This window comes from Liolophura sinensis, chromosome 13 (genome assembly GCF_032854445.1).
Source record: "Liolophura sinensis isolate JHLJ2023 chromosome 13, CUHK_Ljap_v2, whole genome shotgun sequence".
In the NCBI taxonomy this organism is placed as follows: Eukaryota; Metazoa; Mollusca; class Polyplacophora; order Chitonida; family Chitonidae; genus Liolophura; species Liolophura sinensis.
Window position 1 is genome coordinate 25,187,018 of NC_088307.1, and position 24,909 is coordinate 25,211,926.

Consider the following 24,909-nt stretch of genomic DNA (forward strand, 5'->3'; position numbering starts at 1 on the left):
CCGCCGCAACTAATTTATACAGGTATTAACGGCTCTGTTTACCCCTCAGCAATCGTGTGCCATTCTTATATATGTGCACAGCAAGAATTTGGAATTTCATTTCTTTTGTACCAAAGTGTACAGATTTCATTCCTGTCCGATCGAGACAACCGAAACTGAAAGTTTTTCGGTCCCCTGTCATTTCGGTCTCGTGCTTAAACGATAACGTACGGTAAATCACGAGATTCAAGATGTCTGCCCCCTGGTGAAAGCCTGGAAACTTTCGAAAAGTTTGTATTTTGTTGGCTACTTTAGATAGCATTTGTTTTTGTACTCTTCACCGCATAAGAACACTCTGTTATTCATTCATTATGCGATTTACTACTTTGGAGGTGTTATTTTATCACAATTTGGCTTTTCCCACACCCATGTTTGTAGTAGCACTCGGCAGACTGGTCACAAGTTAAAAAGAGTCATGACAGTAATATTCGACAGCACAGAGTTACAGCAATGTATTTGTCAAATTAGCTAGCTAGTAGACGGCTTTGACGAATGTTTTGCTAATAAATCAAGTCAAATCAAATTTTCTCTACTGAATTTTAATTAAGCTTTGATAAAATGGTCATACACATTTAAGTACTGCATTTGTAGCCTAATGAATTAGACCGTGTCAGCTAATGATACAAGGCCTAACAGAGGTTCCTTCCCAAAACGCTGGGTATTTTCCTGTCTGTACTTAAACCTTCATAGCGTTTACATGCTGATAGTTTCTGAATCACCTATCCCTAGTATCCGAAGAGATCGCACTTTTGTTAGACCCAAACCGAAGTCTGCTATGTTCAAATCAGTTCGTTTTAGATGGAAAAAGCAACAAAATTTGAACAGGCAGCCATGTATACCTTCTTGATGCTTTGCCAAGTATTCTTCATGATGGAAGCTTTTCGCCATGCAGATGCCTGTTGTTGACAGATAAAAATCGTCCACTGTTTGTGAGAAATTGTGAATAGTACACACTGCACCATGGTCATGCGCGCACAGACTAGAGATGGCGAACAGGTCTGCCTCTTCGAAATTTTTCTGGGTCATGGACTAAAAATGCTCAATTTAATCGTCACCAAAGCCGATTGTGGTCCAATAAAGGTGTGACCCTCTCGGCCGAGGACAGCTGATTCTGATGCATTTGGGAAGGGAGCTCTGTTAGATGTTGTGTCGCAAGCATACAAAATCTAACTCATTAAACTAAGGCATAAGAAGCTTAATTTCCAGTATAATTAAGTAAGATCAGTGCTATAAAATGAAGATCACTGGTTTCCTTCAACCATACTTTTGGCAGTCGTTGTACAGGTTAAATATTCTTGACTAGGCCCAAGGCATAAAACACAACACAAATAAATAATTTAAAATGTAAGTGAAGAATTAATGGTTTGTATGTATTCATACAAGAACTTGACAAAAAATCTCACGAATAATTGTTTTTGTTTTTTTAATTTTTACAATTATCACTTTAGACTATTGCAGATCCTGATATGATTTTAAACTCATATGTGGAAATGCTCGCAAATACTGTGAAGAGATGGGGAATTACAAATCCAGGCCAACAAGTACTTGTGCGGGTATGGCTGTTATTTCTTCATGATTTATACAGTTTTGGTGTTGCCCCAATTCTTCAACCTTTTCAACCACCTCTGCAACCAATATTTTGAAACATTCTTCGAGAACAATTGAGAGTAAAGAAATAATTTGCACAGTTAAATGAAGCTTGCATCTTTAATGAGTCAAACAAATAATTTTAGCATCATTTTGAAAATATTTCTATGTGCAAATTCCATTGAAAAGGTTGAAGATTTACAGCACGTCACTACAACAGGGTGACGACGTAGTTCCAAACGACATCACTGCTTTATGGCATGAAGTAAATTTCTTATCAGAATTCATGTTAAGACAAAACTATGGACAGAACATTATGCTTATCAAAGAACATATTTCAGAAGATTAGTCCAATCCTGTTTAATAGCGGTCCACATTCTATATATATCACACCATATTAAACTTGGCAGGCAGACCCTACTGTGCCATGAAACAACCTTGTGTCTGAAAGCGGCGTCACTGAAAGGGACATTGTCAAGATGTTTTATCTTGAAATATGTTTTAATCAGGAGTGAAAAATACAAGTAATTAAATCATGAAGGCTATTGTTCTGTGAAGGGAAAAAGTTTGATATCAAAAATAAAATGCAAATAATGTTTTGAGAACTTTAATGTTGATACTTATAGTTCATTTAGGTGTATGTATCGTACTTTATGTTTTCAGACGAACTGAAGAAAAAAATCAGTGAGAGTTATGCTTTGTTCAGGTCTAAGGCCATAGAAGATCTGCGTCCTCGGGAAACGGATTGGTCAGAGCTTCAGCTTGCCTGCAGGTAAATGTGTATAGACATGTGCCATGTGAAATTGTGGTTATCTCCCTTTCATTCAAAAGTGGAGCTGAAGAGCTTCAAACTAAGAGGAGATAACTATACCTCTTTTTGGATAGGATTTTGGAGGTCAAAGGTTAACGGCAGATACACACCAAGTACTTGCATATTGGCTTGTGAAGTAGAGGCACATGTATAAGACTTTCGAGTTGTAGGCCACAAATAAATAAGTCTTGATCAGTTGGCCACAAATACATGAATAATTTTGATGGGTAGGTCACATATTTATAAGATTTTTGAAGGGTACATGACTTTTGAGTGAAGATTTGACAAATCTACAAGTTTCATTTCCAAGGCTGGGTTTACTTTGAGCCAACACTTTATGTGTTTTAGCAATTAACATACAAACATCACCATTTAAGCATGAGGTGCACCTACCATTAGCCAGTAGGCCAACTGAAAAGGATTCCCGATGATAAAGACTGTGTAAAGGAGTTATGCTCCTTTTTGTCACATATTTCTTTTTCATGCAGTTTTACTTTTAAATTTTGGGTGCAATTGTACCTACAGTTGGCTCAGAAGTCTACTGATAATGGATTCTGACAGGCATAAGTTGAGGTTCCGAAATCTTTTTTTACTTGTATTTTATGGATGTTTTCTGTTTTTTTTTTCTTTTCGTTTTATCCAGCCATGGAGACATTCACAGAGCGCGGGAACTGATCACCACAGAAACAAGCAATGAGAGAACGGAGAGTGGTCTATCCTTGATACACATCTGTGTGATAGCAGGAGGTAAGGTTTGCACAGAAGTGAAACTTTCACTGCAAGTTTTTATTCACACAGTTTTTGCACAGTACTGAATACATGTGGCAAGGTCCCCAAAAGAACCTTTCAGATTTTAACAGATGGTACTATTCATCAATAGATTATGGTTTCTGCCAATAACTGTACGAGTTGTAAGTGCTGAAAACTGTTCCACAAGGAGAATTTTCGCAGTTACTGGTTGGGTCTGAGCTGTTTACCACAATGAGGGAAGATAATTACAGGATTTCATCCAAACCTTGGACTTGAGCGGTGCACAGTTTTACGTTTTAGACAAAATAATAAGAATTTAAGTTTCAGCTCCTTCTGTTGAAAACCATCTGTTAATATATCGATGTCTAAAGTTGTTTTTCTGTAATACCTCATTATTACTGTATGTTACAGGCTCCACCGCCAGCGACCTGGTGTCATTGTTATTACAGAATGGCGCCAAACCGAATTGGTTGAGTAAAAACCAGTTCTCTCCCCTTCATTTGGCTGCATACAAGGTAAGATAAGGCAAGAGGGCATGTGCTTATGCTTTATCTGAGATTTGTCAGTATCAAAATTTATTTATATCCGTACTTATTGATAAATAAGTCATGAATATTGATAAATTTATATTGTATATTAAATATTTTATAATATTGATTAATAATCTTTTTACAGTTGTCAGCAAATGAATTATCAACATTTATCAATATCTATAATTCGGGATTAAATGTTCAATGGACTCCAACAGGCTGATTTATGTTTGTCCTGAAGTTTTGTATTCATTTCTCTCGTACAGCCATGTAAATGTGATGATATCCAGATGGTGTATTTGTGCGTTGTGATCTGTGATGTTGCAGGGGGATGTTGATGTGGTTAGTGCCTTGACAGAAGGACATGCTGACCTAAATCAGGCAGGAAACAGTGGAGTTACCTCCCTTCACATTGCTGCCATGTGTGGCCACCAGGAGGTAACATAGTAAATATAGTGTAAAGGGAATAATTTCACAAGGACATTATTATCATTAAATCTCAACATTTGAAGACATTCTGCATTGTGATTTAGAATGGTAAAATTATTTGTTGATTTTAAGTCGTTTTGAGCTTATTGTTAATAAGTGCAATAAGAACTGTAAATTTGTTTCCAGTATAAAATATTCCAGCGTACATTTTCAGTTGGTCTGAGACTACTATTTACTATAAGTTTGTTTTTCGGAAAATCACCTGTAATTTCATGGAGTTTTTCACCAGCTGCTTATTTATTTGATTGTTTTGTTTATGATGTGGTCAAGAATATTTCACTTGTATGACATCGACCAGCATTATGGGGAGAGGAAACCGAGCAGAAACCCGTAGTCATCCACAGATTGCAGGCAGACCTTCCAACGTATGACTGGAGACGCATTGGCGAGAGTCTCCAGGGTCATTGCACTGCGTTGGTGTGCTGACCACCTCAGTCACGGAGACCCCCCCCCCCCCATTATGTTCAATTTTACGTGATTTACAGTAAACAACGTATCCTAAATCTTCAACTTTTTCAACCAATATTGTAAAATATTCTGAGGGAACTTTGGGGTGTACAAAAATAATTTGTACAGTTTAATGAAGCGTGCATATTTATCAACACAAACAAAACATTTTTAGTGCCATCCTCTAATAATTGTATGCATTAATTTCACTGAAAATGTGTTGTAGTGGTTTGAAAAATCTGAAGATTTACAGTAAATGCATGTGATTTTTCCTCATCTAATCATCATTCTTTACTACAGCTCATACAGCAAGGTAATTTGTGAAAAATTCCATTATGAATTATAGGTGATTCACCGTGTTGTTAGATCCATGGATTACCATATTTCCTCTAAAGTTTGGTATGTGAGAATGAATTACAGGTGATTCACCGTGTTGTTAGATCCATGGATTACCGTATTTCCTCTAAAGTTTGGTATGTGAGAATGAATTCTGGGTGATTCACCGTGTTGTTAGATCCATGGATTACCGTATTTCCTCTAAAGTTTGGTATGTGAAAATGAATTCTAGGTGATTCACCGTGTTGTTAGATCCATGGATTACTGTATTTCCTCTAAAGTTTGGTATGTGAAAATGAATTCTAGGTGATTCACCGTGTTGTTAGATCCATGGATTACTGTATTTCCTCTAAAGTTTGGTATGTGAGAATGAATTATAGGTGATTCACCGTGTTGTTAGATCCATGGGTTACCGTATTTCTTCTAAAGTTTGGTATGTGAGAATGAAGTATAGGTGATTCACCATGTTGTTAGATCCATGGATTACTGTATTTCCTCTAAAGTTTGGTATGTGAAAATAAATTATAGGTGATTCACCGTGTTGGTAGATCCATGGGTTGCCATATTTCCTTTAAAGTTTGGTATGTGAGAATGAATTCTGGGTGATTCACCGTGTTGTTAGATCCATGGATTACCGTATTTCCTGTAAAGTTTGGTATGTGGAAAAGCACTTTTAGAAGCACATAAGGGCCGTAAATTATTATTTAATACGGAAATTTAATCGAGAATAATTTTAAAAATCTGAATTGGCTGTATAAGGTGGATGACTCAATCGGGGACCAAGCAAAATGTGGTGTTTGAAAAATGCAAAACTTGTTTACTAATTACTGTATAATAAACAGATGGCTTTTTGCAGATATATGTACAGAAATCTTCAAAGTTTTTTAGTGCTGTTTTTTTTTTGTTGTCAGGTTGCCAAACTCTTACTGAGTAAAGGAGCACAGATAGATGCCCCAGATGCTGTTAGATTCTCTCCCCTTCATCTTGCTTGTTACTTTGGTCATGAAAAGGTAGACAGAATCAACTTTTCTCCTGTCCGTTTACAGTACTTTTACTGTAGTGATGAACTGTATACTATAATACTTCCAATTCTTACCTCCCCTTACGAAGTAGGGAGAGGTATTGTGAGAGGAGGATCAGATGCTGTCGGTGATGGTGTCCAGTTTGATGAAAGTTTTTTGCCAATCATAGGGTTGCAGTGGCCACTCATAGTAAACATTTAGCCAATCATCAGTAGCGATTTGCATATCAGAGACCAAGCAAGTCTTACTACCTAGCTCAAAATTTGCTCAGCTATTGCATGAGTTACATGAGTTGCAGTTGCGTCCTATATGACATGGATTGCCAAATACAGTTCACAATTTACATATGAAATACCTCTGTGGTAAATTTGTGTACTAACTCCCCACGGTGTCTTTTACCACCACAATGATTTACAACTCCATAACATATGAAGTCACTACCCTGAAATCCTTCTGCATATGATACGTAGTAATAGTTGTGACAGTATAATGATTTTTTGCCTTTTCTGTTCATTTAATGGCAAGATCTCAGCACTGTATAATTAGAGGATGATGTCAGTGTGTCAATCATTCTATTTTGTTAAGGGTTAGAGGTCAATATTTGAATGTATCACATGACTTTATGATGTTTTACAAACTGCTCAAACAGGCGAGCTACCGGTATTCTCTGAATGCCTTGTTGGTGACATCTTGTCAGCTCCTTTTGGCCAATTTACATGTAATTATAACAGGAATACTCAGTTCCTCTTTCTTCACATGATTTGTCCATCTAATGTACAACATTTACATGTACATATCATTCCTTACTTGTCTGAAATAAATGAAAGAGGAATGTAATTTTTTGTCTTCTGCAAATGTCTAATCTAGCTAATATCTGTGCCAAGAATTAGAATATGAAAGTGATATAAGTGTTATTAACCGCAGGGGCAGGTACCTGGCAAAATGTCAGTGGTTTATACAAGATTAGAACATTGTTACAGGCTAACACATCGAGTAAGGCAGTTGTACTGGAATGACGTCATGCGCGTTGGAAAGTACAAGGTCATTTGACGTCAAGTGTTCTAGCACGATGTCACACCAGGCAAAACAGGAAACAGAAAACTTTTGTTTCCATGTTGTCCTCACAAACTAACAACAGCCGCTGTAATGCAATGCATTTTTTTTTTTGCCGTGTAAGAAAATAAATCCATCTGTCTCGATCCTTATCATTTAGCCTTAATTTTAAGACCTACAAGTCTTGGCACTAAAGTAACCGTTTAAAGGTTAAAATAGTCCTACTGTATAATGTGATTTGTGAAAAATGTTAGGCAACTTTTGATGAAATGTTCACAAACATTCAGCTCCTCTTTTTCTCCATCATTTAAATACTCTAAGTTACTTTCTGTGGAACTTTTTGTTTGGACGCCAATTTTACAGTAGGTGTTATCAAAAACGACTGCCTAACATTTTTGACAGGTCACGGGGAGCAGTACAACCTTTGTTTCCTTTGACGATAAAATAGTTTAAATCAGAAACTGCCCTGTTGGCCGTGTCATTGAAATGTTTGCATGTTGACAGACAGTGGAGGAGCTGATCAACAATGGGGCTGACATAAACATCAGTGCTGGTGTCGGAGATCGCCCCATTCACCTGGCCTGTGCCCGGGGCAACCAACAGATTACACAACGGCTTGTTCAGGGTACTAACACCCAGAAGGCAGATGGTATGGCACCTGTTAAAATTACTTTAAACTTCACAGTTTGTTAGGGTGATACTGTGATTCTTCAATCTTTTTGCATGTTTCTTCGGTGTTTTTTTTTTTTTTTTTTGGTGTTTTCTTAGGTTATTATTATAGTTACACTAATAAAGTTTTACTTTTTGTGAAACCCTTAAATTAGCTGACCCAGCCAATGTAGATACAAACGTCTTTTGCATGATATCCACTTCTTGAGCTCACAGCCTTTTTTGCCAGTGTAATTCTGAATCCTTAGAAGCCTGTTTCTGTAATGTGGCTCAGTTGTGATTCCACCAGGAAGCAAGGGAAAGAAAAAAGAACAAAAAATAAGTTATTTTGTTGTGCATATTTTATATGCGTATATATAGTAAATACAACTGTGAGACCTTTGACCAAATGGGGTCACATGCTCAAGTTGAGATCACACTGACTTGGATATGCACGTAGCTTAAAGTCAGGAGGTTTGTCAGTTATTTGCCAAAGGGCAGTGGTTTTAGTCCAAGCTCTCCATTTTTCCTCCACCCTAAAACTGGACCGCTACAACATAAGTGAAGAAGTCTTCTCTGTGGCATTCATCAGCAATCGCAACAAATACATCAAATGAATTTATTAAACAAAAGTTTGATTGTTTCTTTGCTGACAGTAAATGCCAAAGATGATGAGGAACACAGGCCCTTGCATTTCTGCTGTAAAGGGGGTCACTTGGGGGTTGTGAATTACCTCTTACAGCAGCCGGTGGAGCCCCACGTGACCAATATATATGGGGACACGCCTCTGCATTTGTAAGTCTGCAACACTCTGGAAATAGTGGTGTGTAAAAAGAATCTTTAAGTTTGTGATTTGCTAGAAATGAGAAACTTGAAATATATATAAAGTAATTTGGGAAAAAAGTGAAGAGGAAAAGTGTTCCACGGTGAGGAATAAGAAATAGTGAACAAGCATTAAAACTTCAGTAGAGAAAACAAAGGGTGTAAAATAATGAAGTCCATGAAACAGGAAAATAAAATAAAATTTTCAAGAAATTTCAGTACATGCTGACATTAATCCCTTCATTCAGATCATCTTTAAAATGGGTATGGTGGCTTCCTCTTTGGTAGTATGTGGGACGGTCCGCAGCAACCTGCGGATGGTCGTGTGTTTCCCCCGGGCTCTGCCCAGTATCCTCCCATCATAATGCTGGCCACTGTCGTATAAGTAAAATATTCTTGGGTATGGCCTAAGACACCAAATCAAATGAAGTAAAATGAGTAAATGGCATTCAAATTCTGTATACATGGTTTGCTGAAGCTTACTTTTATCAACAATGTAGTTGGATACCATGTACTACCTTCCAAACAAATATCAAAATGCCTTTCGAGGATTGATAGAACTCTCAGAAACCTGGACTTAATCGTAAATGAAAGTTTAGATCATTTTATACAGTAAATGTGTGTGTGTTTTTATCATTAAGATTTGTGAAAAATATTTTTCATGGATGATTACATTAAACATAATTATGTTTAGATGAAGTTTAATCGTGATTAGTCAAAACAGGTCTGAATGACATGAGTCTTTGAAATATTGTGAAGTTATATCTTTTCTGATTTCAGAGCTTGTTATCATGGGAAAATAGAGGTTGCTAAGCAACTGGTGTCAAAGACAGGTCCAGAGAGTTTGTCTATGGAAAACATTTTTAGTGAAACTCCTTTACACAGGTATTAAATGATGGTGATGACAGTTCCTTATGGATGTCTTCCAGAAATCAGAATATATACTGAGTTTATGATCTCTCTGTAACTAAACTGAAGCAATTCATGATCGTACCGTGAATATTTTTTTTCATTTTGAGAAACACATCTTTATTGTATTAATGAATTGATGAGAGTTTAGGATGCATTTTTAAATGATGCAAGTACATCAAAAAAGAAAGAAAAAAAAAAATTAAAAACATAATCTAAACATGGTTATGAGTTTGTTCAAAAATATTACTTTGCAAATTTTTGTTTAATTTTCCCTCAAATTACTGGTATTACAAGCAACTGTCAAAAAGCGTATGAATTCAGAGAATTATTTGTGCTTTCTATAGACAGCGTGTGCACCCGGTTTGCTGTACCAACACAGTGCTCTCCCTTTGTTCTTCCTCAGTGGTTGTAGCTATGGTCGCAGCATAGATCTGGTGAAGTTTTTGTTGGATCAGCCTGCGGTGGACATCAACTACCAGGGAAAAGATGCCCACACAGGTATGCTTGTCCAGGCTTTGCATGGGCCTGAGAAACCATTGAAAATGAAAAATATAACTGGGGCTGCAACAGTCATGAAAAAGCCTTCTAAGTCCTGAGTACAATTCCCTGTCATAAACGGTCATCGAAAAGTGATGAATTTTACTTTCTGAATGTTATCGTATATACCTATGACTTTTGTTAAAATTAGTCCAACTTTTCATATGCCTGCCTTTTCCCCACTGTATTGGATAAACATCTGCCCTATATCTCTTTTGTTTTCAGTATTACATTTCAGTTGATTAAGTATTTTTGGACTTCCCAAAGATAAACATGTAGAGACCGTCTTTCATTTAGTTTATTTTAGTAGTGCAGAAAGCAAAGAATTGTATTATGTATCTCCGAGTTTTTCTGAAAAATAAAGATATGAATATTTGTCCATGAGATGGACTAATTATGTGGAAAAGGAGAAACTAAATATTTCTGCTACAGATATATGTATATTGACTAAAAAGAGCAGACCAGTTGTCCCAAAAATTAAGTGCGTGAATTTCTAACTGTGTGAAGGTCATTTTTTTTTTACATTACCACTAATTGTTCACTAAACTTCTGAATTTGACTGAATCAGATTCTATTCATCTCAGAAAGATGTTTTAAGGTTTGGCTGGGAGGGGAGGGCCTCTGTGGCCAGGGGGTGTAGAATTACGCCAATGCAGCGTAATGACCCAGAAGCCTCTGTCGTATAAGTTACACATTCTCTTAAAACACCAATCAGATAATAAAAATATAAAGGGTTTGGTTGGAACATACGTGTAGGATGATAATTTTGTGGAAAAATATGATTAAGCCTTAAAAAATGTATTTTGTCTTGCAAATTTTTGGGGGCAAATGCAATATTTTGCGTTCATTTAAAAAAATCCAGCTTAAACACATGTATTGTTTTTGTCTCCAGCTCTTCACAGTGCCTGTTACCATGGTCACATCCGACTGGTGCAGTTTTTGCTGGAGAACGGTGCCGACATGAACCTGGTAGCTTCTGTCAGCGATCAGAATGGCGGCAGTGAGAAGAAGGAAGAGCAAACTCCTCTCATGTGGGCGTATGAGCGAGGTCAGAGGTCAATCTTGAACAAGTGCTCTATATGAAGTATATCTGTGCAATAAAACTTTTTTTGAAGATTTAAAAAAAAAAACACTGTAAGCTTATGGAGTATTGGCGCAATGTGTCGTCACCATTGCAAGAGAATATACAGTGTAGCTGACGGCCATATTGGAAGTATATTAGCATTTGCTGGTATAGCAGTATTTCTCCAACAAGAGCTATCGAAAGTAGGTCCAATATTATAAGCTGTAACCAAAAAATCTGAACTTCTCCTGCATCACAGAAGATACTCCCTTTTAATTGGTCACTTTGGGAATGCATATATTTCTGAGCTCATCAACTGATGTCATCATATTTCTGTTACCCAGGTTATCGTAATTCATTCGGCTTTCAAAATAATGGCGTCACTGAAGTGATCAGCCAATACAACGGCCTTCTGTGCTTTGTTTGTTTCAAGGTTATTCACTGACTGGATAACATGTAGCCAGCATGAAGGTTACTAGCCTGAAATATATACATATTTTGTCAGTGACCATTTATTTACTTGACCGGTGTTTTATGTTGTACTCAAGAATATTTCACTTATACCAAGGAGGCCAGCATTATGGTGGGTGGGAGCAGGGTAGAGCCTGGGGGAAACCCATGACCACCCACAGGTTGCTGCCAGACCTTCCCACAGCCGGAGAGGAATCTAGCATAAGCTGGACCAATGTAACTAATCATGTCATATTATATTTATGTGTATTATGAAAATACGACATTGACAGGCTTTGAAAATGTACTTGGGATAATATATCAAAAAGTGATAAATTGTACAACTGTTGTAGCTTACAGTTTTTGTTTTCACACTTACATGTGAAGACAGGGAACTCTCCTGCTCTCACTCCTTGAGGGGCCTTGCCGACCATAAGCTGAAGATGACGCTTGTGTTTCCATTCTGTAGACATCATTTGTCTGTCCCTAATAATTGTACAGTGTTTATATCTGTATGTTACATGTGGGAAAGCTCATCAGTGACATGCTAAAGGTCTGTGGTTTTCCATGGGCACGCCAGTTTCCTCTTCCCATGAAAGCGACTGCCATCATATAATTTTAATGTTCCTAGTTACGCCGTTATACAACAATCAAATAAATAAATAAATAAATCATGTTTCCCTGACGATGTCTGGACCTATTATTTGCAGGTCACGACTCCATAGTGACGTTGTTGAAACATCACAAGCGCCCGCAGGATGAGTCCGCATGCGGGGACTACACCCAGCCAGGGGGTGACGGCTCGTACGTCTCTGTCCCCTCCCCACTTGGCAAGCTACGCAGCATCACAAGAGGTATGGAAAAGTTTCAAGCAAGCATGTAGTCATGGCGTTGTTGCAAGGACAATATGCTAATGCAGGTCTTCTTTCAGTGAGTTGTAAACGGTGTGACTTCTCTAAAAAAATCAGCCCACGTAACTGGTCATTAGGTTACAGACAGAATCTTTGCCAATAGACCAGTAGTCTACAGGTAATTGCGAGGTGTGAAAGTCAAATGGTCAGTTGGGGCTTTGGTCCTCTTTATGCTTCTGTTACTTGTCCATCATTGTGCTCGGAGTAATTTGGTATTGACATTATGAATGTCACTTCTGACCGCAGAGAAGATTGACGTCTTACAGCTGCGTGCCAGCCTCCCGCACCAGTTCCACCTTCTCATCACAGACATGGAATTCCAGGAGGTCATTGGCACTGGATCCTTTGGCAAAGTCTTCAAGGGAAAATGTAGAGGAAAGACAGTGGCTATTAAACAGTGAGTTTGATTATATTCCTCGATAATTGTGTTAAGTTGGAGCGAAGGTGCTCTCAGCTTTTCTACTGGATCTTTTGAAGTTTTGATTTATTTATTTGATTTGTGTTTTATGCCGTACTCAAGAATATTTCACTTATGCGACGGCGGTCAGCATTATGGTGGGAGGAAACTGGGCAGAGTCCGGGGGGAAACCCACGACCATGTGCGAACAGCCGGAGAGGAAACCAGCATAAGCTGGACTTGAACTCAGAGCGACCGCATTGGTGAAAGGCTTATGGGTCATTATGCTGCGCTAGCGCGCTAACCAACTGAGCCGCTTGAAGTTTTGAGGTTTGTGACATTAAATTACTGTAAAAAATCATGTTTTTTATTATGTTTCAGCACCAAAAGTAATATATTAAAAAAAAAACAAGCAAACAAACAAATAAAATAGCTATCTTCTGTTTAACTAGGTACAGGGCCAGCTCCTTTGGTGCGAAGTCAGATGTGGACATGTTTTGTAGAGAAGTGTCCATCCTGGCCAAACTCAACAGTTCTTATGTTATAAACTTTGTGGGGGCGTGTTTGGATGATCCTAGTGTGAGTTCATTTACTGATTTTATTTGATGAAGGTGTTGTTTGTTTTATAACATACAGTCTTATTCCCTGATCCACTAAAGGTTATGACACCAGAATAACCCTCATGCCTTAACCTTTCCACATGTGAACTTTCAGTGTAATTTATGCGCATTGAAGTTTTGATTTTGAGAACAAAACCACAATTGTTGGATTGGCCGGTTTCAGGGCTTTACAAGAAGTATTATTTTATCAGTCAGCACAGAAAAATGCCTTCAGAATGTGCTTGAATAAACACCTTGAAAGCATGTGAAAAGGTTGAAGAATGACATTACGTTAAAGTTATAGTATTAAATGTTTTGTCAGTTCAATTTTTGATAAATATATATCATTTTGGCTGTCATCATAATATTGAGGAAAATTTTTGTTGTTAATTTACTACCATTGAGTATGATGATGGTGAAATTCAGTATTGAATTAGTGAGGAACTCTCAAAACCCGCATAAAGTACCAATCAGATAATGAAATGATGAAATCTGTTTCAGCAATTTGCCATAGTCACACAGTTCGTGTCAGGTGGATCGCTCTTCAGTCTTCTTCATGAACAAAAGAGGTAATTAACCTGTAATATCTTATCTAACATGTTTGCTTTCGAAAAGCTTACAAATATACATCAAATTTCATTGAAATGTGTTATTTAGAGCACCTTAAGGCACTGTTCCGGCTATACGTGGAAAGGTCTAGCAGCAACCTGCAGATGGTCGTGGGTTTTCTCCTGGCTCTGCCCGGTTTCCTCCCACCATAATGCTGGCTGCCATCGTATAAGTGAAATATTATTGAGTACGGCGTAAAACACCAATCAAATAAATAAATGAATTAAGGCAATGATAAATAAACCCAAACTGCATGACAAAGTTATACATTTTGCATGATTATGACAGTTATATTGATCTTAGAAAGGTGTGTTGAGATTTGTTTGGAAATTGAGGTGATATCCTATCGCTTTTCAGCACCAAAAGTGATATTTTATGACAATAATTGCATCTAAAGACTCACTTTTTGGGGCGAATCTTGAAGTCTTTTATTATACAGTATAATGAAATGGGCCTCAGAGTAACACGCGAGCATAGCGCAATGACCCAGGAGCCTCTCACCAATGCGGTCGCTGTGAGTTTTAGTCCAGCTCATGCTGGCTTCCTCTCCGGCCAAATGTGGGAAGCAACCTGTGGATGGTCGTGGGTTTTCCCCGGCCTCTGTCCGGTTTCCTACCACCAAAATGCTGGCCGTTGTCGTATAAGTGAAATATTCTTGAGTACAGCGTAAAACACCAATAAAATAAATAAATGCGTATTATATAGTATATATATCGTAGTACCAAAGGCTACTCAGAGGCACAGGTAGTGATTATCAGACCCTTGACCAATTTCTTAATTAAATGAGTGAGTGAGTGAGTGCTTGGGGTTTAACGTCGTACTCAACAATTTTTCAGTCATATGACGACGAAGGAATCATTTGGGTGCATGCACGTGTAATGTGCCTCCTTGTTGCAGGACGGATTTCCACCGCTCTTTTATTTAGTGCTGCATCACTGAGACGACTTACCGAAGGCAAGTAAGCCGCCCCGCCCGAGCCATTATACTGATACGGGTCAACCAGTCGTTGCACTATCCCCTTCATGCTGAACGCCAAGCGAGGAAGTTACAACTTCCTCTTTTAAAGTCTTAGGTGTGACTCGACCAAGGATTGATCCTGGATCTACCGGTCCCGAAGCGGACGCTCTACCAACTGTGCTATCCGGGCCGGTCTTAATTAAATGAAGAAGTAAATTTAAACTTACATGTATTCTGTTGGTTTTAGTTTGATGTGAAAACTTTTTTGGATCTGTTGTTAGAAGCATGATTTGATTTAGTTTGCTGCATGTCACGCCACTCTATAAATAAATCAGCAGGAAAAATGTTTGGAAAATCATTAGTTTCTAATGCCATTGTCTGCCAACTGCTGAACATTAATGCATTGGTTTGACAGGCTGATTGACTTACAGTCCAAGCTAACGATCGCCTACGACGTGGCCAAAGGCATGGAATATCTTCACAATCTACCTCAGCCAATTATACACAGAGATCTCAACAGCCACAACATCCTGTTGGATGAAAACGGACACGCCCTGGTGGCTGACTTTGGAGGTTTGTTCTATTTGTGTAAGATATCCTAGCCTGCAGTGTGTTAGTACTTAAATTTCCAAATTTTGTCCTCACTTTTTTAAATGGGTCCTTTTTTGAAAATGTCCTTGTCTAATAAGCAGAAAGTTCTGATTACATGTACATTGTTGATAATTTGTAATGAAAATCCCAGAAGATATAGCTGCATGTATACATGTTAATATAGGTTGCCTGGTTGTGGACCAATTTGTATGCGTATGTCAGCAACCTGTGGATGATCGTGGGTTTCCCTTGGGCTCTGCGTGCTTTCCTCCCAGCATAATGATGGCCATGGTTGTATAAGTGAAATATTCTTGAGTATGGCGTAAAATACTAACCGGATAAATAAATAAATAAACTATAGATGGAGCCTGTATTAAAGGAGAAGAAAACTTTAAAAAATGACACAATAGGCTGAAAAGAGCACATTTTTTTTCTATCTGGTGGTGCGTGTTGCATAATTTGGCGATTTTTCCTCACTGTACATGTAAAGACTGAAAATGGCAAAGCTGGCATAAATCACTTAGTCCATCGCGTCCTCCATCTTCAGCACCCTGTAATTAATTCTGGGGGTGTGTTTCCACTCATCCAATGGGAGTAGTTAAAACTGCCGGCTTGTTCGTGTAAACTGGGAACCCACATCCAACATTCCTGATCGTCAAGTTGTAAACGAACTGTACCGTTCGCTACCTTTTGGGAAGAAGAGTTCCACCAGAAATGCACTTTGGCTGTTTCCGACGGCAATTCTCCTAACACACAAGACTTCAGGACTAGTTCTTAGGCAAAATGGAGTGGCCCACAGTGGATTTTGGCGCTGACTTTATTTATAATTTATCAATTTGAAGTACATATTAGATTTTTTTTTATGGCACGCACCTGCGAGGAAATGCATAATCTATTTGATGGTATTTGATTGACATTTAAATTTTCTTCTCCTTTAAAGAAACCAGTATTAAGTACTCACTGTAAATTGTATATTTTGTCAGAATCCCGCTTTCTGAGGTCTACGGAGGAAGATAACATGACCAAACAACCTGGGGTGAGTGACGTGAAAAATTCTCAGTTATTACCCTAAATGGGGATAAATTTCATCCATGACTTAGCTGCCCCTTTTTCTTGATTTTTAGAGTTCTGTTGATTTTAGAAAGGTGTTTTGAGGTTGGGAACATGGGATGATATGCGAATAAAAAATTTTAAGTTTGAGTACGAAAAGTAATATTTTGTGACACTCATGCCTCTGAAAATGTACTTTTGTGGGCGAAATTTTAGCTCATTTAGGGTAGACATCTTATTTATTGATTAACTTTTATGTTATTTATTTATGTACTTATATACTTAGTTATTTGTTTATGTGTATATTTATTTGATTGGAGTTTTATGCCATACTGAAGAATATTTCACTAATACAACAGCAGCTAGAGTTATTGTTGGGAGAAAACTGAACAGGGCGGCTGGGAAACGACCAGAGAGAAAGCCAGCATGAATTGTGTAAACTCACAGTGACTGCATTAGAGAGACCCCTGGGTCAGGCTTCCATTCTACTGTGGCATGCCAACAACTAGGCCTTGGAGGCTCCCTCTACTGGTAGAGAAGTGTTGCTGTTTGCCAAGTTGGCTCAGATGCTATGGCATGTGTTCTGTTGTGCCATTGTGCTAGCATCAGACAACTTGTAGGAACTTCAAAACATAATCGGAAAATCTCATGGTTCTACCATTATAGCATATATGTTAAGCTGGCTCTCCATGAGGTTTGGGTTCAAACCCAATCTTGGACAGAGGATTTGTAAATTCCCCGGCTGTCAATGCATGTGGTGGCCTTGGTAACAATATAAATCAATCAGTGAGCCGTGTTTGGCCGTTCGATCGTTTTGTCTTTCAGCAGTATGTTATGCATGTCTAAATGTCACAAGTGGGAAGGTTTGCCAGTAAATTGCCAAAGGTCAGTGGTTTACTCAGTGCACTCCAGTTGCCTCCACCTATAAAACTGAATGCCGTCTCTTAAGTGAAAGTCTTGAGTATTGCAGTAAGGAAACAATCAAACAAGTAAATAAATATATCAAGCTTGCTCATGTGATTTTGCACACAAATGTTTTTTGAGCAATGCATTTAAAAAACGATGAAATAAATAATTAAATCAGTGGATAATAAAATGGTTCCAAAAATTGCAGAACCTCCGCTGGATGGCTCCTGAGATCTTTACCCAGTGCACCAAGTATAGCATCAAGGCAGATGTGTTTAGCTACTCTCTGTGTCTGTGGGAACTTCTGGCGGGAGAACTGCCCTTTGCTCATCTCAAGCCAGGTGAGTCAGTGTAGCATCAAGGTGGATGTGTTTAGTTACTCCCTGTGACCGTGGGAACTTCTGGTGGGAGAACTGCCCTTTGCTGGTCTGTAACCAGGTGAGTCAGTGTAGCCACAAGGTGGATGTGTTTAGCTACTCCCTGTGACTGTGGGAACTTCTGTTGGGAGAACTGCCCTTTGCTCATATCAAGCCAGGTGAGTCAGTGTAGCGTCAAGGTGGATGTGTTTAACTACTCCCTGTGTCTGTAGGAACTTCTGGCGGGAGAACTGCCCTTTGTTCATCTCAAACCAGGTGAGTCAGTGTAGCGTCAAGGTGGATGTGTTTAACTACTCCCTGTGTCTGTGGGAACTTCTGGTGGGAGAACTGCCCCTTGCCGGTCTCAAACCAGGAATCAGTGTAGCGTCAAGGTGGATGTGTTTAACTACTCCCTGTGTCTTTGGGAACTTCTGGTGGGAGAACTGCCCTTTGCTGGTCTCAAACCAGGAGTCAGTGTAGCGTCAAGGTGGATGTGTTTAGCTACTCCCTGTGTCTGTGGGAACTTCTGGTGGGAGAACTGCCGTTTGCTGGTCTCAAACCAGGTGATTCAGTGTAGCCACAAGGTGGATGTGTTTAGCTACTCCCTGTGACTGGGAACTTCTGGTGGGAGAACTGCCCTTTGCTGGTCTCAAACCAGGTGATTCAGTGTAGCATCAAGGTGGATGTGTTTGGCTACTCCCTGTGTCTGTGGGAACTTCTGGCGGGAGAACTTGCCTTTGCTGGTCTCAAACCAGGTGAGTCAGTATAGCATCAAGGTGGATGTGCTTAGCTACTCCCTGTGACTGTGGGAACTTCTGGTGGGAGAACTTGCCTTTGCTGGTCTCAAACCAGGTGAGTCAGTGTAGCATCAAGGTGGATGTGTTTAGCTACTCCCTGTGTCTGTGGGAACTTCTGGCAGGAGAACTTGCCTTTGCTGGTCTCAAACCAGGTGAGTCAGTATAGCATCAAGGTGGATGTGCTTAGCTACTCCCTGTGACTGTGGGAACTTCTGGTGGGAGAACTTGCCTTTGCTGGTCTCAAACCAGGTGAGTCAGTGTAGCATCAAGGTGGATGTGTTTAGCTACTCCCTGTGTCTGTGGGAACTTCTGGCGGGAGAACTTGCCTTAGCTGGTCTCAAACCAGGTGAGTCAGTGTAGCCACAAGGTGGATGTGTTTAACTACTCCCTGTGTCTGTGGGAACTTCTGGCGGGAGAACTGCCCTTTGCTGGTCTCAAACCAGGTGAGTCAGTGTAGCATCAAGGTGGATGTGCTTAGTTACTCCCTGTGACTGTGGGAACTTCTGGTGGGAGAATTGCCCTTTGCCGGTCTCAAACCAGGTGAGTCAGTGTAGCATCAAGGTGGATGTGTTTAACTACTCCCTGTGTCTGTAGGAACTTGTGGTTGGAGAACTGCCCTTTGCTGGTCTCAAACCAGGTGATTCAGTGTAGCATCAAGGTGGATGTGTTTAGTTACTCCCTGTGTCTGTAGGAACTTCTGGTGGGAGAACTGCCCTTTGCTGGTCTCAAACCAGGTGTCAGTGTAGCATCAAGGTGGATATGCTTAGCTACTCCCTGTGTCTGTGGGAACTTCTGTTGGGAGAACTGCCCTTTGTTCATCTCAAACCAGGTGAGTCAGTGTAGCGTCAAGGTGGATGTGTTTAGCTACTCCCTGTGTCTTTGGGAACTTCTGGTGGGTGAACTGCTCTTTGCCGGTCTCAAACCAGGTGTCAGTGTAGCATCAAGGTGGATATGCTTAGCTACTCCCTGTGTCTGTGGGAACTTCTGTTGGGAGAACTGCCCTTTGTTCATCTCAAACCAGGTGAGTCAGTGTAGCATCAAGGTGGATGTGTTTAGCTACTCCCTGTGTCTGTGGGAACTTCTGTTGGGAGAACTGGCCTTTGCTGGTCTCAAACCAGGTGAGTCAGTGTAGCATCAAGGTGGATGTGTTTAGCTACTCCCTTTGTCTGTGGGAACTTCTGGTGGGAGAACTGCCCTTTGCTGGTCGCAAACCAGGTGTCATTGTAGCGTCAAGGTGGATGTGTTTAGCTACTCCCTGTGTCTGTGGGAACTTCTGGCGGGAGAACTGCCCTTTGCTCATCTCAAACCAGGTGAGTCAGTATAGCATCAAGGCCGATGTGTTTAGCTACTCTCTGTGTCTGTGGGAACTTCTGGTGGGAGAACTGCCCTTTGCTCATCTCAAGCCAGGTGAGTCAGTGTAGCATCAGGGTGGATGTGTTTAGCTACTCCCTGTGTCTGTGGGAACTTCTGTTGGGAGAACTGCCCTTTGCTCATCTCAAACCAGGTGAGTCAGTGTAGCGTCAAGGTGGATGTGTTTAACTACTCCCTGTGTCTTTGGGAACTTCTGGTGGGAGAACTGCCCTTTGCTGGTCTCAAACCAGGTGAGTCAGTATAGCATCAAGGTGGATGTGTTTAGCTACTCCCTGTGACTGTGGGAACTTCTGTTGGGAGAACTGCCCTTTGTTCATCTCAAACCAGGTGAGTCAGTGTAGCATCAGGGTGGATGTGTTTAACTACTCCCTGTGACTGTGGGAACTTCTGTTGGGAGAACTGCCCTTTGTTCATCTCAAACCAGGTGAGTCAGTGTAGCATCAGGGTGGATGTGTTTAGCTACTCCCTGTGTCTGTGGGAACTTCTGGCGGGAGAACTGCCCTTTGCTCATCTCAATCCAGGTGAGTCAGGGTAGCATCAGGGTGGATGTGTTTAACTACTCCCTGTGTCTGTAGGAACTTCTGGTTGGAGAACTGCCCTTTGCTGGTCTCAAACCAGGTGAGTCAGTGTAGCATCAAGGTGGATGTGTTTAGCTACTCCCTGTGACTGTGGGAACTTCTGGTGGGTGAACTGCCCTTTGCTGGTCTCAAACCAGGTGAGTCAGTGTAGCATCAAGGTGGATGTGTTTAGCTACTCCCTGTGACTGTGGGAACTTTTGGTGGGAGAACTGGCCTTTGCTGGTCTCAAACCAGGTGAGTCAGTATAGCAGCAGCTAATAAGAGAAAAGGCTTAAGTTTATTAGAAAGATATTTTTACGGAATGTGTGATAACACAGATCAAATCAGGTGTTAACCAGGGTGTGAACTAGTCCGGTGAATTTCAGAGAAATTGATTGAGAATCCCACACCCGCAGTCGTGTAAGTGAAAAATTCTTGAATACAGGATAAAACACCAAGTGATCAAATACAGGTACCTGTACTTAGTTATGCTTTCCTGTATTTACTGTTGTTATTTTGTTGCATTACAGCTGCAGCCGCTGCTGAGATGGCGTACCACACAACGCGACCTCCGATCGCCATAACCTTTCCCAAACCTCTGCTTGCTCTGCTACAGAAAGGTTGGAATGCCAACCCACAGGTAAGATGAGGAATCACCTGTTATTTTAGTTCCTAATATTGATCGAGACAAGGAACGGTGTAATGTGATCCAACAAAGAGGTTATCATGGAATTGTTACTTATGTTGCAGTTGTTGAAATTTGCTCTTTGAGGAGTAAGGAAGTGTTGCAGAATACTGCAGTTGTTGAAACCTGTTCTTTTAGGAGTAAGGTAGTATGGCAGAATACTGCATTTGTTGACACCAGCTCTTTTAGGCGTATGGAAGTGTTGCAGAATACTGCAGTTGTTGAAACATGTACTGTTAGGAGTATGGAATTGTGGCAGAATACTGCAGTTGTTGAAACCTGCTCTTTGAGGAGTATGGGAATGTGGCAGAATACTGCAGTTGTTGACACCAGCTCTTTTAGGAGTATGGAAATGTGGTAGAATACTGCAGTTGTTGAACATGCACTGTTAGGAGTATGGAATTGTGGCAGAATACTGCAGTTGGTGACACCTGCTCTTTGAGGAGTATGGCAATGTGGCAGAATACTGCATTTGTTGAATCCTCCTATTTTAGGAGTACGGAAGTGTGGCAGAATACTGCAGTTGTTGACACCTGCTCTTGAGGAGTCTGGAAGTGTGGTAGAATACTGTTGACACCTGCTCTTTCAGGAGTGTGGAAGTGTTGCAGAATAGTGCAGTTGTTGAAACGTGTACTGTTAGGAGTATGGAAGTGTGGCAGAATACTGCAGTTGTTGACACCCGCTCTTGAGGAGTATGGAAGTGTTGTAGAATACTGTTGACACCTGCTCTTTCAGGAGTGTGGAAGTGTTGCAGAATAGTGCAGTTGTTGAAACGTGTTCTGTTAGGAGTATGGAATTGTGGCAGAATACTGCAGTTGTTGACACCTGCTCTTGAGGAGTATGGAAGTGTTGTAGAATACTGCAGTTGTTGACACCAGCTCTTTTAGGAGTATGGAAATGTTGCAGAATACTGCAGTTGTTGAAACATGTACTGTTAGGAGTATGGAATTGTGGCAGAATACTGCAGTTGTTGACACCTGCTCTTTGAGGAGTATGGCAATGTGGCAGAATACTGCATTTGTTGAATCCTCCTATTTTAGGAGTATGGAAGTGTGGCAGAATACTGCAGTTGTTGACACCCGCTCTTGAGGAGTATGGAAGTGTGGTAGAATACTGTTGACACCTGCTCTTTCAGGAGTATGGAAGTGTTGCAGAATAGTGCAGTTGTTGAAACATGTACTGTTAGGAGTATGGAAATGTGGTAGAATACTGCAGTTGTTGAAACATGCACTGTTAGGAGTATGGTTGCAGAATATTGCATTTGTTGAAACCTGAACAAAAAAAAGAAAAAAAATGAAAAATAATAAAAGTTGATTTAGAGTACAAAAAGTTGCAGTTTGATATCAGCCTTTGCCCTGTGAGATTTTATGTTGAAATCCATTCAGGTCTGCGGGCATTCAAAGTTTTCAACCAGGAATGATAAGCCTAGATATGGTTCAGTCGACCCACTAATTCTGTCCAAAACATGGATAACATGTCTGATCTCTGTCTAATTTCAGGAGCGTCCAGAGTTCAGAGAAATTGTCCCTATTTTGGAGGAGTGTCGGCACTCACAGGCTGTGGCGTTGCTAAGCAACAGTATAAGCACTCAGTCCGAGTTTAACAGTGGGCTTAGTGTGCTGACTGAGCCTGTGCTGGAAGAAGAGGACGGGAGGTCAACTCCCCCCCTCACGGGTATGGTGACTGCCATGAGGACACGCTGGGAAATGGAAGCCTCCAGAAATAAGTACGCTCACATTTATGTAAACGACAACAACAGTAACTAAATAACAACATAACAACAACAACAACCGTGAGAATGGTCACATTTCTGGCCTGTTTAACCAACAACAGCAACAACGACAATAAAAACAACAATTTATGTATTGTATTTCACATAAGGCTAACTTTCTTCAAGTGACACATTTCATTTAATTATAATCCACTTTATGGGCCACGAGAGTTTTTTTTTTTGTGAAGTTTGAACAATTTCCTATCAGAAGAACATAACCAGTGAAGAAATACATTTGTTTCACCACCCATTTCACCAAAATCCACCTGGATTTAAATATTTTGTCTTTTTTGAGATGGTCGTAAACTTTGCAAGGAAACATTTCTACATGTACATGTCCAGATGTAAATGAAATGGTATTGAGGAAGATATTATGAGTGAAATAAATTCAAGTTTTATGTTGACAAGTAGTGAGAGGAATATTGTTTATAACTACCGGTATTAAGATATTAAACTGGTATTAATTCCTCTGTACATTTACAGTACAAATCAAAGATTTTACAGTACATTTACAGTACAAATCAAAGATTTTACAGTACTTTACAGTACATTTATGACTTGTTTCAGTGCTGTGTCGTCTGAAGAATTTCGTCGCAGGTTTCCTTATGCACAGTTGGATAAAAATGGTTTGTACATTTTGCATGCAGATTTTCAACAAAAAAATCCCACATAACTGTATTACCATTGATTGACAGGTAGGCTTCAAATTGAAAAGTGGAATGTTAGACAACATGCTGAAACTGTTTGGGATTTGGTATGCTGTTTAGAAAATTTTTATTTAGGATGAACTGCATTTGTTTGGGATGATTTTGTATTCAAATGACAGGGTGAAATATTAGACTTTTGGGCTTGTGAAACGAATATTTTATGCCTGTTTCAAAATTCTCTTTGAAAGCGAATATTAAAACAGAAATTTCTGTTCATATCTTTTGTGTGGAAAGCATTCTGTTATCAATGCTTTAAAGTCCAATGAGTGTGAAATCAAAATGTGTTTTCTTCTGTAATATGTGTGACCTGTCCACAACTATTTTTTTTAAAGTTTGAAAATTTTGTCATATGATTTTTTGAGATGTAGTTACAATAATCATCAGACAAATTCCATCAACCCCATAATTTTATTAAGTATAATTAACTTATTACCTAAGTATGTGTACAGGAAGTGTTTGAGCTCGGACTTCTTCCACCCATAGCTCATGCTGGCTTCCTCTCTGGCTGTAGGTGGGAAGGTCTGTCAGCAACCTGAGGATGGTTGTGGGTTTCGCCTGGGCTCTGCTTGTTTTCGATCCACCATAATGCTGGCCGCCGTCATATAAGTGAAATATTCTTGAGTACGGCGTAAAACACCAATCAAATAAATAAATACATCTTCCACCCCTAAACGTTACCCTAGTCCTATAACTGACAACTTCTTGAGTACAGCATTAACCACCAATCAGATAAATAAATAAATAAATAAATGAATAAATGTTTATGCTAGTGTTCTGAGTGATGTCTCCAAAAGTATTTGCTAAATACTCTCCAGGTTTACAGTTACACGATGAGATATAAGAATGTGTCACGGCCGTACATTGGAAGGTCTGACAGCAACCTGTTTCTCTTGGGCTCTGCCCAGTTTGCTCCCTCCATAATGTTGGCTGCTATCATATAAGTGAAATATTCTGGAATATGGTGTAAAACGCCAATCAAATAAATAGATAAGATAATTACAATTTGCCTTCCCATTGCCAGGTTATGTGACCGACCCACTCAGCACCCTGGGGATTCCTGTCTCTCTGCCCCTCCCCCCACAAGCCTCTCTCAGCACAGAAGATGAGAGCCACCTGCTGGTCACTAGGCTCCACCACCTGCAACTGTAG

The 24,909-nt window shown here is 39.8% G+C and overlaps 1 protein-coding gene across 1 annotated transcript; it reads left to right on the top strand.

The window, feature by feature from the left end:
* Window positions 1–229: 229 nt before the first annotated feature.
* Window positions 230–24,909, top strand: LOC135481010 (serine/threonine-protein kinase TNNI3K-like). The gene is made up of 23 exons (XM_064760941.1): window positions 230–269; window positions 1,488–1,592; window positions 2,290–2,398; window positions 3,081–3,184; window positions 3,599–3,702; window positions 4,045–4,155; window positions 5,901–5,999; window positions 7,569–7,713; window positions 8,369–8,507; window positions 9,315–9,419; window positions 9,850–9,944; window positions 10,876–11,031; window positions 12,207–12,350; window positions 12,654–12,804; window positions 13,257–13,383; window positions 13,905–13,972; window positions 15,385–15,542; window positions 16,544–16,596; window positions 17,725–17,857; window positions 21,128–21,237; window positions 22,782–23,008; window positions 23,621–23,679; window positions 24,782–24,909. Exons 2-23 carry the CDS (start codon window positions 1,553–1,555, stop codon window positions 24,907–24,909), a joined length of 2,565 nt encoding a protein of 854 aa, XP_064617011.1. The 5' UTR covers window positions 230–269; window positions 1,488–1,552.

What these genes read in the sequence shown, in the direction of transcription:
- LOC135481010 (XM_064760941.1), top strand. Translation starts at nt 1,553, where the DNA reads ATGGGGAATTACAAATCCAGGCCAACAAGTACTTGTGCGG. An exon ending in CATCTGTGTGATAGCAGGAG is followed by an intron (nt 3,185 to 3,598) that starts GTAAGGTTTGCA and finishes TGTATGTTACAG; the next exon opens with GCTCCACCGCCAGCGACCTG. An exon ending in CTTTGCTCATCTCAAGCCAG is followed by an intron (nt 17,858 to 21,127) that starts GTGAGTCAGTGT and finishes GTTGCATTACAG; the next exon opens with CTGCAGCCGCTGCTGAGATG.